This window comes from Salmo salar, chromosome 01 (assembly GCF_965601325.2).
Source record: "Salmo salar chromosome 01, fSalSal1, whole genome shotgun sequence".
Lineage (NCBI taxonomy): Eukaryota > Metazoa > Chordata > Actinopteri > Salmoniformes > Salmonidae > Salmo > Salmo salar.
The window spans coordinates 40,937,700-40,954,416 of NC_138291.1; the positions used below are offsets into that span (position 1 = coordinate 40,937,700).

The following is a 16,717-nucleotide window of genomic DNA, read 5'->3' on the forward strand; positions in this document are numbered from 1 at the left end:
ATGATATGCCTGGGGTTTTCACCCCACTTAACATTTCAGAACATGAATAATCATATTTGTCTTGGTAAAATGTATCTTATAAACATAAGGATGTTGAATTTCATCACCAAATCACTGGGTTAACATTATGTTGTAAATGGAAACTATGCAGGACAAACAGTTTAGGAAACCAAGTGTATTGTAATTAGGCCTGATGTGCAGGACTTCAAATCCTACATGACACGTTTTTGGTTTACAGAAAGCATAACACAGAAACTCAAACATTATTATTTTATTATCCGACTTACAGAAGAAGGCCTTGCGTGTTAACAAAATGAAATATAAAAAAATATGCAGTGCAGAAGAGATAAACGATACTGTACAAACTTTAAAAAATGAGTATCTCTTAAAGTGGAACTGACAGCATTTTAGAAATATGAAATCGTATTAAAATCTGTTCATATACAACCCCAGGAAGAATGACACTTAAAAAAAAATTCTTCTGACAAGCAAGCACTAAGATAACGTCATTTTCACATTTTTTCCCCATAAATTCTTAGAATGTTTGGGAATTACGTATACTAAGGTGGTTGTGAAAATTCTATAGCAATAGAGTGGGAAATTGGCAGTGCGTTTGGACAATTAATAGACACTGCAGTAAATAAAACCTAATAAAAACATCTGTCTTGTCCCAGACTGGTGTGCTATAGCCAATCAGAGCTACAGTAGGGCTTTATGCAAACAAGCCATTTACCACACTGGCCTGCCATCATTCACTTTGAACTGGACTATGTTTTTACAGGCAATTGCAACAGCGCAACTTTAGATCATTAGAACGCATTCGCCAAAAGCAACAAAATATACCTGAAAGGATTTCTGAAAATATGTAAACACCACAGAGTCCTCTTACATTTGGGAACTTTACAACCATTAAGAGGTGGGCTCTCTCTCCCTCAGTTATGCAAATCAACAAGAACAACAAGATCAACAACTAATGCTAGCCAGAGCAAGATGAGATAAAATCTAACAAAGGGACATTAGATACTGTTAAAGTCGGAAGTTTACATACACTTAGGTCGGAGTCATTAAAACTCGCTTTTCAACCACTCCACAAATTTCTTGATAACAAACTATAGTTTTGGCAAGTTGGTTAGGACAACACAAGTAATTTTTCCAACAGTTGTTTACAGACAGATTATTTCACTGTATCACAATCCAGTGGGTCAGAAGTTTACATACACTAAGTTGAATGTGCCTTTTAACAGCTTGGAAAATTCCAGAAAATTATGTCATGGCTTTAGAAGCTTCTGATAGGCTAATTGACATCATTTGAGTTAATTGGAGGTGTAGGCCTAGCTTCAAACTCAGTGCCTCTTTGCTTGACATCATGGGAAAATCAAAAGAAATCAGCCAAGACCTCAGAAGACCTCCACAAGTCTGGTTCATCCTTGGGAGCAATTTCCAAACGCCTGAAGGTACCACATTCATCTGTACAAACAATAGTACGCAAGTATAAACACCATGGGACCACGCAGCCGTCATAACGCTCAGGATGGAGATGCGTTCTGTCTCCTAGAGATGAACGTACTTTGGTGTGGAAAGTGCAAATCAATCCCAGAACAACAGCAAGGGACCTTGTGAAGATGCTGGAGGAAACAGGTACCAAAGTATCTATATCCACAGTAAAACGAGTTCTATATCGACATAACCTGAAAGGCCGCTCAGCAAGGAAGAAGCCACTGCTCCAAAACCGCCATAAAAATGCCAGACTACGGTTTGCAGCTGCACATGGGGACAAAGATCGTACTTTTTAGAGTAATGTCCTAGAAATACTCTGCTATTATTCTGACATTTCACATTCTTAAAATAAAGTGGTGATCCTAACTGACCTAAGACAGGGAATTTTTACTAGGATTAAATGTCATAAATTGTGAAAAACTGAGTTTAAATGTATTTGGCTAAGGTGCATGTAAACTTCCGACAACTGTAAACCCTCTCAAACTTATTCAGCTAGTTGGCTGTCAAAATTGCACTGATTAACAATGGTGAATTATAGCCTACTCATCCTTCTGCAGCTTGCCTGCCAATGCATGCTTGTCCCAACAAAGCACCCAAGCTAACTGGCTAAAGTTGGCTAGCTTGCTAGCTAGCTAGCTACTTCCAGACACAAATGAGAGAACACCTCACTCTGACCATTTCACTCAGCATAGCAGAGCTGGTTAGGCTGTTTTCATGTTAACTGAAGTGTTTGTGATTAACTATTACTTTTTTGCATATGTTTACTGACACTGGTCATATTCCGCAAGTGTAAATTCATCAGTTATTCTGGGCTCTGGCACACTCAGACAAGAGTGCACTGAAATCGAAGTAGATAGCCAGAGCGAATTTGAGAACGCAAGAGATATGCTAACTGGATAACAGTCGTTCAAGTTCTTGCTAGCTAACCAAATGACACCTGCATCTCTAGATGTGTATAGCCACCGATAAAACAATACGAGGGGAAAAAGCCAGTCACTCACACACTCCTCCAAGGTCATGAAATCCTCCTAGCGTTAGGTTCCGCGTTTTTAGCTTGATACATAAGTAGATACGCTAGCCTATTAGCCACGTTATGACTGACTTGTGATCATTGCTCTTGCTAGTTGGATTGTGTTGATATTCCTATCCTTAGTTACATTCGTCAGTTTTTGTCCAGAATATTGAGTCATTGAAACTGAAACAGTGTAACCTGAATGGAGGCAGAAAACAATGTACCTGGGCAGTTGTGATTTACAACCTGATAACAATATGTTTTGGGACTACCAAGAAATGTATCGGCGAATCATATTAATCATGCATTGAACTGCATCCATCTATTCTGCCAACAATGCCTTAGTCTACATCATGGAATGTTTAGTCAAATAGAAGCTATTTTTAAAACCGTTACAAAGTTGATTTTGTAGGGTAAACTGGGAATTTGACTTTTTTTTGACTGATTATGATTGTTTGTTTCATATCGGCAAAGTAGTTCAAATTAAAGCTGTCAGTTCCACCTTAAAAAGCGGACAGTGTGAGGAAGGTGAGCGAGGGTGGCTGGAACACTGAATGAAAAAAGTACAACTCATTCTGATTCTAATGGTTCTGCCTTTTTCTTGGGTCTACCTCTGCCTCTCTTCAGGCCAGGAGTGGTCTGAGTAGCCATCTCCACCAGTATCTTCTTGGGGCTAGCAGCCTTCTTCTTTGGGCTAGCAGCAGTCTTTTTAAGGGTCGCTTTCTTCTTGGGGATGACTACCCTTTTCACTCCATTCACCTCTGTAGGTAGAAGATTACAATTTCAAAATAGTGAGATTTAACCTGAAGAGAGGGGAGGGGAGAGGAGAAGGAAAAAAGGAGAGGAAAGGAGATTCTTACCTTTCTTTTCAGCTTTACTTTTCTTGGCGGGAGTGCCGTCGGTCTCGTCATTAGCCTCCTCTTTATAATCTACCGCTCTCTTTCTTTTGGGAGTCTTCTGTGAGGAGAGGGAAAGAAAAGAGGGATGAGAGAGAGACAGCGAGCAAGCGCACTGGTCAAATCTCCCGGTCCGCTTGCAGAATCCTTGGAGGCCGAAATCAAACATGAAATGAGAAACTGCTTGGGTACACGACGACCAAACATTTACATCTGCTCAGAACCTTGTGTGACATCTGAGCAAATGCAATTATCACTGCCATCTCGCAGAATAAGAAAACCTTCTACAGGAATAATCCATTGAAAGTACAAATTAAATTATGGTTCCATGACCTTGACTATCTAAATAACAACAATGGTCAGGGTTAATTCTGTTTCTTGGGTCATCGTTTAAGGCATCTGGAACTGTCTTTGGGGTCAAAGTTGAGATTTGATGGTTTAGTAACTGACAAAGCAGAGCTGTATCCGTACTTAGTGAGGTGATCCCTTTGGTACCATTTTCATAAACTATGACTTAATTTCCCCCCCTTATACAGATTAAAGACTAAAACGAGATAATAACTTTGTCCATGAAATCATACCAGCCGAGAATGAGGCGACGAGAAAGATACACTTAACGACAGCAATCAAATCCTCCATCTCTCCTTCCTTCCTTGCCTCCTCCCTCCCTTTCACCTTTTCCTCCATCTCTCAGACTGTATAATGAACGCTCGCCCCTCTCTCGGACTTGAACTATCACTCACCCAACCCCCCCCCCTCTTCTCTTCCCTCTCTCCTCTCTGCTGACTTCCATTTTGCCAATTGCTACCTCATGATTACCAGCAGACCCTGCTGAGCTGAACAGATTGGCTGGATAATTACAAACAATAACGGCAGTGGGCAGGTAACCCTCAACTGGCATGGGCCAGCTCCCCGGTGGCACCTTCCATATGCAAACGGCATTGTGGGTAGTGCGAGGAGGGGGGAGGAAGAGGGGCTGAAGGGAGAGGGGAAGAGGGAGGAGATCCCTCCCTCTGCCGTGAGAGCGGTGCGCTGATTGCGGGGCCGCGCCGACTCCAAGGTTACCGTGTCAGCAAATTTGTGATACATTAGCGAGGGATAAACACAGGTACTCAGACCTGTCGGAGAAGAGGGATGGAGGGAGGGAGGAGAGGAGGGAGGTAGAGAGGAAGGAAGAGGGGAAGATAATGAAGAGAAGAAAGGGGAGAGGAGGGGGGAGATAGGTAAGATGGAGAAGAGAGGGCAGGAAAGGGAGGGAATTGTGAGAATTGAGAGAGCGGGGAGGAGAGAAACGGAAAAAGGCTTTTGAGATGGTTGGAGGAAACCCTGTGTGTAAGTCAGAGTAATGTAGAAATGGCTTTGATCAGCAAAATGAAGGCTCTGTGTGTGTGTGGGTAAAAATGCCAATAAGCAGCGGTCAAGGTACATCTGGTAAAAGCATCACACCTTAATTGGATTTGAAAATCAATGCACTTGGCAGCCATTCACACTAACGTGCACAATTAGTCTGGGATCGTGCTCAGGCATTTTTACATTTCAAATGGCTTTTAACAGGTAAACACATTAGGGGTGGTTGAAATGGGCTCCGTTTGAAAGGCCGGGCTTCAAAAAGGTCTGGAGCGTGCCAGGTTTTAAATGCTGAGGCTACCACGACCGCACAGCAACACGTGTCTTTCTTAATGTGTTGGGCTGTGTGTGAACCGACCTCGGCAGAGGACGACGGCCCGACTCCGTTGACCGATGAGAACTCCAGCTTGTCGTCATCTTTGGCGCCGATCGACTTAAGCCCCGCCTCCAGAATGGACCGGAGCTTCTGATAGGCCGGCTTGTCTGTGTAGCTTAGAGTCTTCACCTCCTCCATAAACTTCTGAAGTTCGTCTAAAAAGGAGAGAAAACAATAGATATGGGGGGGGGGGGGGGGGGGGGAGATTTAGATTTGAGCCTTACGTTTTAGGTCAGGAGTCCCCGCACAAAGCAAAGATTGAAGACAAAGTTGTACATGAGCTGCGCTGCTTACCCCAAAAAGTATGACTGGTGATCATGATATTAGAGACAGGGTGCACACCATGAAAATACAAGTTTGATATTAATAACATTCATTGAACTCAATAGTTAAGCCAGGCCCGGTGTTTCAGCTGCTGCCTTCCTCAAGGGACGCTGGTCAAAGCAGCATCATCTCCAGTATACAAAAAAAATAAAGTCGATTTAGATGTTCCATTTATGGTAATATCTACTGGGAGGGTCACACAGACTTAAGAACACCTTTTAAGTGAGTCCTATCCACAATTACAAGGTAGCTAGCTGCAGTGGCTAGATTTCTACTGTTCAATGTAGCACACAGTAGAAAATAGTACGAGGTAATGCATTTCTACCCGTTTCCCAAGCTGCTCCAACAACATTGTGATAAAAATACAGTCATCCAATACAGAGAAGAAACAACGTACCATATTGAACCATAAACAGACAAACTTAGTCAAATCAACGATTCACAACTGACGATAAACTGAAAAAAAAACTGACACTCTGAACGGTTGTTATCTAGGTGTTGATCCACCTCTACGCAGACGACACCATTCTGTATACATCTGGCCCTTCTTTGGACACCGTGTTAACAAACCTCCAAACGAGCTTCAATGCCATACAACACTCCTTCCATGGCCTCCAACTGCTCTTAAAACGCTAGTAAATCTAAATGCATGCTCTTCAACCAATCGCTTCCCGCACCAGCCCGCCCGACTAGCATCACTACTCTGGATGGTTCTGACTTAGAATATGTGGACAACTATAAATACCTAGGTAAACTCTTCTTCCAGACTCACATTAAGCATCTACAATCCAAAATGAAATATAGAATTGGCTTCCTATTTCGCAAGAAAGCCTCCTTCACTCACGCTGCCAAACATACCCTTGTAAAACTGACTATCCTACCGATCCTCGACTTCGGCGATGTCATTTACAAAATAGCCTCCAACACTCTGCTCAGCAAACTAGATGCAGTCTATCACAGTGCCATCTGTTTTGACACCAAAGCCCTATATACTACCCACCACTGCGACCTGTATGCTCTCGTTGGCTGGCCTCGCTTCATGTTCGTTGCCAAACCCACTGGCTCCAGGTCATCTATAAGTCTTTGCTAGGTAAAGCTCCACCTTAGCTCACTGGCCGCCATAACAACACCCACCCGTAGCACGCGCTCCAGCAGGTATATCTCACTGGTCATCCCCAAAGCCAACAACTAAATTGGGCGCCTTTCCTTCCAGTTCTCTGCTGTCAATGACTGGAACCAATTGCAAAAATCGCTGAAGTTGGAGACTTATATCTTCCTCACTAACTTTAAACATCAGCTATCAGAACAGCTTACCGATCACTGCAGCTGTTCACAGCCCATCTGTAAATAGCCCATCCAACTAACTACCTCATCCCCATATTGTTTTTATTTACGTTTTTTGCACACCAGTATTTCTACTTGCACATCATCATCTGCACATCTATCACTCCAGTGTTAATTAGCTAAATTGTAATTACTTCGCTACTATTGGCCTATTTATTGCCTTACCTCTTTACTCCATTTGCACACACTGTATATAGATTTTTCTATTGTTATTGACTGTACTTTTGGTTTATCCCATGTGTAACTCTGTTTTTTGTCGCACTGCTTTGCTTTATCTTGGCCAGGTGGCAGTTGTAAATGAGAACTTGTTCTCAACTGGCCTACCTGGTTAAATAAAGGTGAAATAAAATAAAAACAGAATAAAAAAGGTGTTGGCTACCGCACTTCCTTCCTGTTACACTCCTTCTCTACTCGCATTCCTTTCCTCTCGCCTAATACAGCCATCACTGGCACTTTGACCTTGGGGCTAAGTCAAGAGAGAGTGAGGAGGAGAGGAGAGTGGGACGAGGAGAGGAAGTGGCACGGTGCGTCAGCCCCTCTTCCTTCTGCTCCGTCGCTCCCAAACTGTTGTTTACCGTCTGGGCGAAAGCTAAAATAAGTCACACCAAACAGAATTAGTGATGATGGCGGACACAACAGAACCATGACGGCTCCACTGCAGTCACCTCTCTCTCTGTGCTGTTGTGATGCGTTGCGTGTTGCTGTACGCACAAGACAACAGCCCGCGGAGAAATCTCTCCTTCTGTCACACGGCTGCCACAAAGCGCACAGAGCGGGCGCTGCCACATAGGGATCAGAGGAGGAGGCCGACAAGAGTAGGCGGAGAGGAGGCAAGGCCCTGGCTTCAGGATTAAAGGGATAGTTAAACTCCCCAAGTCAAAGTTTGTTATAAGGCCCAGTGCAGTCAAAAACGTGATTTCACCGGAAACGTTTCCCCACTATGACGTTGGAATAATACTGTAATATTGTGAAAATTCTGATAATGCCCTTTAGTGTAAGAGTTGTTTGAAAAGGCTGCCTGAATGTTCAGCCTGTTTTGGTGGGATGGGGTTTTGGCCTGCCTGGTGATGTCACCAAGTGGTAAATTAATTAATAGACCAATGAGAAAGAGTTCCAAACCTCTCTGCCAGTAACAGCAAGTTTTCAGTTTTCCCCTCCCCACTCAGACCCCTCCCAGACATTCCTAGCAAAAGTCTTGCTTGAGAAATTGCTCTTTGCTAAGAAGCTATTTTTGTATATTTTTGACCACAATTGAAAACAATCACAGTAAAGGTACTTAATTGTTACCTAAAAATTATTTGATATCGAGATAAAAACAGCTGCATTAGACGTGTTCTTACTTCAGATAGAATTGTCTTGTCGACTAGGCCCCCTAGTCCATATTCTAAGGTGAATGATATGTAGAGCCAAATTAAATCTACAGTCCTCAATACCGTACGAATGGCCCACAAATCATTCAAAAATAAAATCATAGATATTTAACAAACCCTCAAAAAGTTTACAACATATTTGAAGTGTTTTCACTCCAAATGGCTAGAAAACTTGAGTGAACACTCTAGCCGTCCCCCATACTGACTCTCACCTATGCTTCACACTAATGCACTCAACACATATGTAAGTTCACGGCTTCATAACAAAGTTAAAGTGGAAAGTTTTGTTGCGGTCGGAGAATTAGCGGTGGTGCTAATGAATTAGCATTCATTATGAGGGAATCGACAGGTCCCATTATTATGGAGTGAACAGCCACTCTCCTCTCCGCTGTGTGTGTGTGTGTGTGATGAAGAAGTGCTTCAGTTCAATTAGGGCTGGTTGGGGCTGTGAATGGAGCAGAGGCACGGGATGTAATGTGGAGGGCTGAACTCACAACACAGGTGTTCTCAAGGACCACAGAGAGTCAGTCAGTTCAGCTAGTAATGACGACGTAACTGGCAAGTTCCCCACAGCAATATGGACTACGACGTCCACACGAAAAGGAAACTGATACAAGGGGCGAGTCCAAAATAAATAAATATAATGTGAATGAAAAGACCTCACCTGGTTTGTCTTGTGAGGAGAAACACTTAGACATGAACTCTGAGACGTTATCTCTACATCTGTAACGGGGAGAAAAAGAAAAAAAAACTTAAGAGGGATGTGCGCACAAATGTGTGCTTGTGCGTGTTTTGCACATGCAGGTATGTGTGTGACATCTTACCGTAGTTTTGAGTCTCTGACGTAGAGAGAGTCTTGCAGTTTGTCTTCCCAGGGCAATTTACTACAGAGCCACTGGACCATACAGTACCCCAGGATCTCCAGATCACTCCTTCTACAAGGTGCTGTAGACATACAACAGTTGAGTTGACCAATAGACACTAAACTCTGGACTTACACTTGCCGGCAAAATTAGCGATGGAGCTGTTGAAATCTGCCCGCGTAGGTGTGCATTACAGCATTTGTTGTTGTTATCCAATTTCAAAGCGTGATTGTGAGAGCAGCCCACCCCAATTGGGTGTCGCAAGATTGCATAGCAGAAATGTGCATAAACGTGGGAATTTTTCAACGCAGCTCGCTAGCTCTCAAGTCACCAGCCATTAAGTGTCTGTGTGTCCTTGTGTTTCCTCCTCCCTTCGAAAATGACTGGTCGCTGGTAGCTAGGTGTGAACGGCAGGTTATATACACCTTAACCGCTGGTAGCTAGGTGGTGTTGACGAAAGTTTTTTGCATTTTTTTTTGACACTTGACCAGACAAAAAATTCCAATAGTTTCAAACCATTCCCCCCCCCCCCACCATTTGCTCCCAAATGAACGTGCCCCTGGCTTGGCTCAGTCAGAGGTGAGGTGTGCTGTACTTACAGACTCCTTTGTGTGCGTCGATGCTGGTGAACTCGATGGTCCCGTCGTGGCACCTCTTAGGGTCCTCCTTGTACTCCTTCAGTATGCCTTCAGGAGAGTACCTATAGGCCAGCCCATAATCTACTAAATAAACCTATAGGTTTGCAAACAAAACAGACAAATTCATGCATGCACACACGGACACATATCCAACCTAAGGAGTATACATAAGATGTGGCCTATAACTAGTATATTACTAATAATAAACTGTACATGTGTACCAAGTTTCATGCTTTTATAAAAAAGTGGGGGGGAAATTCACATGCCGTATCACCTGGACTACCAGAATAAAATAGGGACATTTCCCTTTCAATAAGATTCGATTCGCATAAAGATACATGGGCTCCGATACAGGAACGATACGTTATACAGTAGTTTGAAATAATTCCATATGATTCAGTTTGATTGGAGAACAAGTCGATGCAATTTGGTTTGATGCGATTTGATGCACTAACATTTGTTGCATAAACACATTAATTTCCTATTATAAATTAAAAACTGCTGGTGATGGAGCTCATGAATTGGGCCTCTCTGAGCTAGATCTGTCTTGAGCTTACTTGTGTGTGTGGTGTGTGTGTGTGTGTGTGTGTGTAAACAATGTATGGTCTATGTACTAGGTAGTCACCTGAGCTGAGCCATAACGGAGACTAGGCATATATCACCACATAAGATTGAGGGGGGGGGGGGGACAATGTAGCCTGTTTTTTGTCCCCCCCCCCCACTTCGGTGATTTCAGAACCATCACCCACTAATTAACTTGTCATTTTGGCAGATTAAGTGTTTAAGATGGCAATGTATCAATATTTATTGTTTACAAATTAGCTATGACTAATAGCTAGCGAACCCAGCGAACCCAGCTATTTGTAGCGGTTTTCTGACCGGGCGAATCGGGCGAATCGTCACATCCTTACAACAAAGCATACAATACTAGTCATGGCTACAGTACAGTAGGTGGCTCCCTCCTTGCTCAAATCATCAGCTCCCAGAAAGTCAAACAAATGTTTCCAACAACTGCAGGGAAGGAGAAGGCAGATTGAGAGAGAGCTAACCCTGAGACTCCCAAGGGGCCGCTTTCTAAATTGTCGTTTAAAAATAGCACTTTAATAACACACCGTGGATACATTATTAATCTCTAAATTAAATATTTGCCTCTGCCCCCACCTTGTTTGCTTGAAAGATCTCTTACCAGTCATCTAATCTCTCCCCTGTTTAGAGGAATGATGAACGCCCCATCACCCTCTTCTCTCTCTCTCTCTCTCATTTGTTTAATTGAATCTAATGAACCAGTGGCAGGAGCATAATCAAATAAATAAATATATCCAACGTTGTTTCAACTTAGCAACATATCGGGTCAAAGGAATTACTTCCCTTGAAGAGGTAGAGACAATAATTTGAAATCGTACCCAGACTGAGAAATAGGCCTCCCCTCTGAAACCGTAACCCACTACACACAAAGCACATAGCTAGCTAGGCTACATAGCCCTGATACTATAGTGTACCATGTATGCGAGCCATACCAGGACTAAAAGCTCCACTACATAAGTGTTTCTCAATCCATTCCCGCGGTCCTATCACACCTGATTGAACTAAACTTTACATCAAGCCCTGGCTTAATAATGAGCTTAAATCAGGTGTGTTAGCACCGAGCCAGATCAAAAATGAGTCAGTCAATACAGAGTGAATAGCAGACAGGTGGGACAGCCACTGACCTGATCGGGGTTGTTGTGGCTGAGGAGGAGGTTGGAGGCTTTGATGTCAGCGTGGACATACTCATGCTCATGGATGTACTCCAGAATGTCAAGCTACACAAGTGAGGGGAGAAGAGAAGTCAACATATAAGTATCAAACACATTATTTACTGAGATAGTAATGCATAGGCAAACAAAATGAGCGAGAATATTTTTTTTTAACACAACACTCAAGACACAGTAAATGAAATAAATAGGCAACATTTTTTTTATAGCGTGACTGAAATAACTCAATGCTTTAGTTAGCTGTTGTTTTAGTCTTTTTTTTCCCCCCTTGGCTCGATTATCTAAAATCGTCAGTTAAGATGACTAAAACTCACGAGTCTCAGTCCGAGCTGCAGGACCAGTTTTCGGGGGAACCTCCTCCCACTCTCCTCAAACTTCTTCTGCAGGTCCGTCCCAAATCGGTCCATCACCATGAACCTGTACCTGGGAAGGGAGGAACCAGATTCAGTGTGCATCCCAAATGGCACCCAATTCCTATAGTGCACTACTTTTGCCCTGGGCCCATGGCACCCTATATGGCACCCTGTGGGCCCTGGTCAACAGTAGTGCACTATAAAGGCAATAGGGTGCCAATTGGGAAGCCCACAATCGCATATGTTAATCAATCAACATCACTTTCTTTGCAGCTGGAGAAGTGGGGGGCTGGTTGGACATTCATGAATGCATAACTTTATGGGTGTCTGTAAACAATTGCTTTGTTGGTTCAAAGCAGCGTTGTCACGGTACCAGAATTTGGACTTTGATACCAGGTTTAGTATCACAATACTCGATACCAAAATGACACCACGGCGAAAAACAAGAAAGCGTATTTGCCAAAGTCATGGAATGGCACTTGATCCACACATAGTTTTTTGAGTTCAATATCACTACATTTAAAATGTATGAATGTATGCATTAATGAATCAATTATGCAATCAATTTGACTTTGGGGAAGAAAAAAAAGTATATAACAATGGTAAAAAAAATTGAATGGTAAATCTATAGTCTATTGATAAACTGGGTAAATCAAGATGTAGCCTAGGCCTATTCACAATACAGGTGAATGCAAATAGGAGTGTGCGCAGGCATTGAGTTATTGAGCTTGTTTTGACTGATTTCAAATCAAATGTTATTTGTCACATGCGCCGAATACAACCTTACCGTGAAATGCTTACTTACAAGCACTTTTCATTGGACTACAGATGAAAAACAATATTTCCATTAAATTTGGGACTTATTTTCAATATCTTCTTTTATAAAAGTGTGTGCTGTCTCTTTAAGACCCATGATGGCATTCACACACACAGTTCCGGGCTCAAGCAAAGATGATTTTGACTGGGAGAGACGTGAGGCTGGGGAGATTAAGTGAATAAATAAAGTTTTTGGTGACAATCAGCTTTGAAATCAGCAATATTCTGCGGACAGGGTAGAGCTAGCAATGAGTAAGCGGAGCAGGCACGGAGCGCTGGCGCTATGAGGGAACATCGGCTGCGTTGATCGACTTGATCCTCTCTCGATCAGTAGATGACTTGAGAAACATTTGACAAAAGTACCGAAAGTAATAGAAATTCTAGTACCAAACCGTTTTCATGTTATACTATCGAAAAAAGTACTAAGGTTTCGGTATATTGTGCAACACTAGTTCAAAGGTATTTAAATGAGACTGCCATCAAGTTACTGAAAGAACCAGGTTTTAAAAAGGCACTAGTCAATACCTTTTCCCTCCTTTCTCATGCAGTCCAGACCCCCAGTACTTTGGCACCCCCAAATATTTTGTCTTGTGAGACTTCATCCAACTCTGAACTACAATACAAAAAAAAGTGTAGAACAGTTATAAAACAATACTACATATGAAAAACAGCAAAATACTCACCTAAAAAAAAATTACAACATGCTAAAAACAGTCACTTGTTAAGGGTTAAACTATATGACTGCAAGTGAAAAGTAACAGTAAGGCAAATCAAGGTAGTACTATTTAGCCTCCATACAAATGCTTCTAAACACACTTCCTAAAACTTGGTGGTGGTGCTCAAAGTAATGAGAAGGATAATTCCATGGAAGGCGAGCCAGAGGCGGTCGCAAGCTAATCTGCTACGGGGACAAATATTTACCAACAGACACCACCATATTCCATGAATAAAATATGAGCCTTCGTTCCTTAGTAATATAACAGTTAATTGTCAGGGGAGATTGACATTTGGATTGTTATGATATAAAATGCAAAGTTGTGGCCTTGGGGCGAACGCAGGAGCCAAAGGCACCATGTTGGAAAGAGAAGACCTCACTACATGGCCCTAATACTTCACTTATTTAATTAAGAAAGTTGTTCATTTCTCTATTCGTGTTTGTTTGTTCCAGTGTTGAGGGACCGCGTGGGTGTGCGATCATGAGGGAGGAGTGGTATGTGGTATGCATACTTAGATCCGGCTTGGCAGCTCGCATGTAGAACTTGAGCTCTGAGAACAGTGGTCCGTTGTCACTGGGCTCCTAGATGGAAAAAAAAAACAAAAAACAGGACAGTTGACCAAACAGTGCAGCTTTATTCATCCCATTAGTGTTAGTTTATGACATAATCAGGAGCATAAGATCAGTTATACACATCCTGGAAACACTATACAGAACATCCAGCATAGGTAAGCCTGGAGTCATGCAGGGTTGTCAGAGTATATTGTCATCAACTGTACAGGCATACAGTAAGGATGCTAAATGTTTCCTTTGTCTTGCGTGTACGGGCATGAGATAGAACTGAGGCCAATCAGGCAATCATATACAAAAGGCATGGGTTACCAAGCCAGAGTTGTCTTACCACTTTGATGACATATGGGGCACCAGCACCAACCGTTTTAGATGAATTCTCATCGGCTGTAAAACAATAACAGACCTCAGACTAGCCTAGAGTTTAAAAGGGAATGGGCTGGAAATACAGATGCAAGACATGTAGTATTCCTGATCTTCTGAGGTCAGCGGATGAGGAATTCCCGATCAATAATCAATGAACTAGCCTAGATGTGTTTTATAACCCATGTTGCCATTCCTCTCTTACCCAGATAGAGCAGTCCGAAGCCGCCCTGTCCAATGGGGGCTCCCAGTTTCCAGGACTTCTTGCCAGTATCTGTAAGTACTTCTCCAGGGGGGAACTCCTCAGCAAGCTTCCTCTTTTCTGGTCCTCTGCCCTTCCCTGCTGCCTTGGCTTTAGGGGGCATCTGGAGGGACAGGATAGAGAATCTATGCAATCTCGCGATACATCTAGCAGATGTAACAGTGCTTCATTCAACAAAACTATCTTGCCACTGCCAGCCAGTAAGGGAGCCTGGCTTCTCCCAAAACATATGGCTAGTTATAAAGCTAGCAATGCCTTAATTTGACCTTCACCAACATAAAGCAGTTTTCTTGAATGTCTCGGTGAAGTTTGAATATGATGTGTAAACAGCATATCACATGATACATCACTTGAGTGGCAAGCGACTGAATGAAGGTAACCAATAAGGTAGCAAGCACATCGATTACTTCTGGCTCATCGAACTACCTAGCTAAGATACATTACATATACAAAAGTATGTGGACACCCCTTCAAAATAGTGGACTCTGCTTTTTCAGCCACACCCGATGCTGACAGGTGTCTAAAATCGAGCACACAGCCATGCAATCTCCATAGACATACATTGGCAGTAGAATGGCCTTACTGAAGAGCTCAGTGACTTTCAACATGGCACCGTCATAGGATGCCACATTTCCAACAAGTCAGTTTGACTCATTTCTGCCCTGGTCAACTGTAAGTGCTGCCATTGTGAAGTAGAAACGTCTAGGAGCAACAATGGCTAAGCTGCGAAGTGGAAGGCCTCAAAATTTCACAGAATGGGACAGCCGAGTGCTGAAGCGTGTACAAATCGTATGTCCTGGGTTGCAAAACGAACTAGATTTCCAAACTGACTCACAAAGCAACGCTAGCAGCCAGACACAAGCCTAAGATCACCATGCATAATGCCACGCGTCAGCTGGAGTGGCGTAAAGCTCGCCGCCATTGGACTCCGGAGCAGAGGAAACGCGTTCTCTTGAGTGATGAAACACACTTAACCATCTGGCAGTCCAACAGACAAATTTGGGTTTGGCGGATGCCAGGAGAACGCTACCTTCCTGAATGCATAGTCCCAACTGTAAAGTTTGGTGGAGGAGGAATAATGGTTTGGGGCTGTTTTTCATGGTTCGGGCTAGGCCCCTTAGTTCCAGTGAAGTGAAATCTTAACACTACAGCATAAAATTACATTCTAGACGATTCTGTGCAACACTTTTGGAAGGCCCTTTCCTGTTTCAGCGCAACAATGCCCCGTGCACAAAGCGAGGTCCATACAGAAATGATTTGTCAAGATCGGTGTGAAATAACTTGACTGGCCTGCACAGAGCCCTGACCTCAACCCCATCGGGATGAATTGGAACGCCGACTGCGAGCCAGACCTAATCGTCCAACATCAGTGCCAGACCTCACTAATGCTCGTGGCTGAATGGAAGCAAGTCCCCGCAGCAATGTTCCAACATCTAGTGGAAAGCCTTCCCAGATGAGTGGAGGCTGTTATAGCAGCAAAGGGGCTCTAACTCCATATTAATGTCTATGATTTTGGAATGAGATGTTAGACAAGCAGGTGTCCATATACTTTTGGTCATGTAGTGTAGCTTATTATCGTCAATCTAGCCAGTTTCACTTTCACCAAATGGGGCGAGAGGGTTTTTCCTATTTAGCCAACGTTAACTACTAGTTCGTAGCAAAATTTTGCGAACTTAAACGCCAATATCGGGTAAACAATCGTGCATACGTGTGAAAGATTGTCAGGCAATTTCAAAAGCCAGTGAACATATAGCTAGTTAGCTTAACTATTTTGCTAACGTCGTAGATACATTAGCTATTTGATATTAGCAATGGCCTTCATTCTGATGAAGCCTTGCCTTTGGATGATCAGATCGCACAACCCAGCGTTTCCGTGATAATCGTGTTCTTAAACACAGTATATCAATATATCTAAACAAAGGCATTGGAATTCACAGGTTTATAACATAAACCTTTAACGCAAACCTCGTTGACGTTGTTGTTATTTCCAAGCTATCCTCGATGCTCCTCCAAAATTCCCGCACTACAGTCCAACCGGAAATCGATTGGCGCATTCTGCAACACTGCTCAAGCCTATTGGTCAGAAACACTTTCTTTCATTTGCATATTAACAGGGGTGCTGGGAAATGACGTTCTAAATCGAATGTGACGTTGATGCAGGTGCTCATGCTGAGGACGAGATGCAGCGTATACTTCTATCTACGTGCAAAAGTATAA

General features: G+C 42.9%; 1 protein-coding gene across 2 annotated transcripts; it reads right to left on the bottom strand.

The window, feature by feature from the left end:
- Nucleotides 1-256: 256 nt before the first annotated feature.
- LOC106602366 (serine/threonine-protein kinase VRK1) lies at nt 257-16,574 on the bottom strand. Of its 2 annotated transcripts, none has more exons than XM_082974408.1 (13): nt 16,466-16,574; nt 14,444-14,603; nt 14,207-14,262; nt 13,818-13,887; nt 13,116-13,203; nt 11,736-11,844; nt 11,377-11,469; nt 9,629-9,761; nt 8,991-9,111; nt 8,831-8,889; nt 5,111-5,283; nt 3,370-3,463; nt 257-3,270 (listed from the first exon to the last, which is right to left on the bottom strand). In XM_082974408.1, the coding sequence occupies exons 2-13, from the start codon at nt 14,601-14,603 to the stop codon at nt 3,080-3,082; spliced, it is 1,347 nt and encodes a 448-aa protein (XP_082830534.1). In that variant the 5' UTR covers nt 16,466-16,574; the 3' UTR covers nt 257-3,079. The 2 variants fall into 2 exon arrangements, with proteins under 2 accessions (XP_082830534.1, XP_014050452.1); XM_014194977.3 differs by having other exon boundaries at nt 3,370-3,466.
- Nucleotides 16,575-16,717: the final 143 nt, after the last annotated feature.

What these genes read in the sequence shown, in the direction of transcription:
- LOC106602366 (XM_014194977.3), bottom strand. Translation starts at nt 14,603, where the DNA reads ATGCCCCCTAAAGCCAAGGCAGCAGGGAAGGGCAGAGGACCAGAAAAG. An exon ending in AGCTGCCAAGCCGGATCTAA is followed by an intron (nt 13,204 to 13,817) that starts GTATGCATACCA and finishes TTTGTATTGTAG; the next exon opens with TTCAGAGTTGGATGAAGTCT. An exon ending in CGACGCACACAAAGGAGTCT is followed by an intron (nt 9,112 to 9,628) that starts GTAAGTACAGCA and finishes GTATGTCTACAG; the next exon opens with CACCTTGTAGAAGGAGTGAT.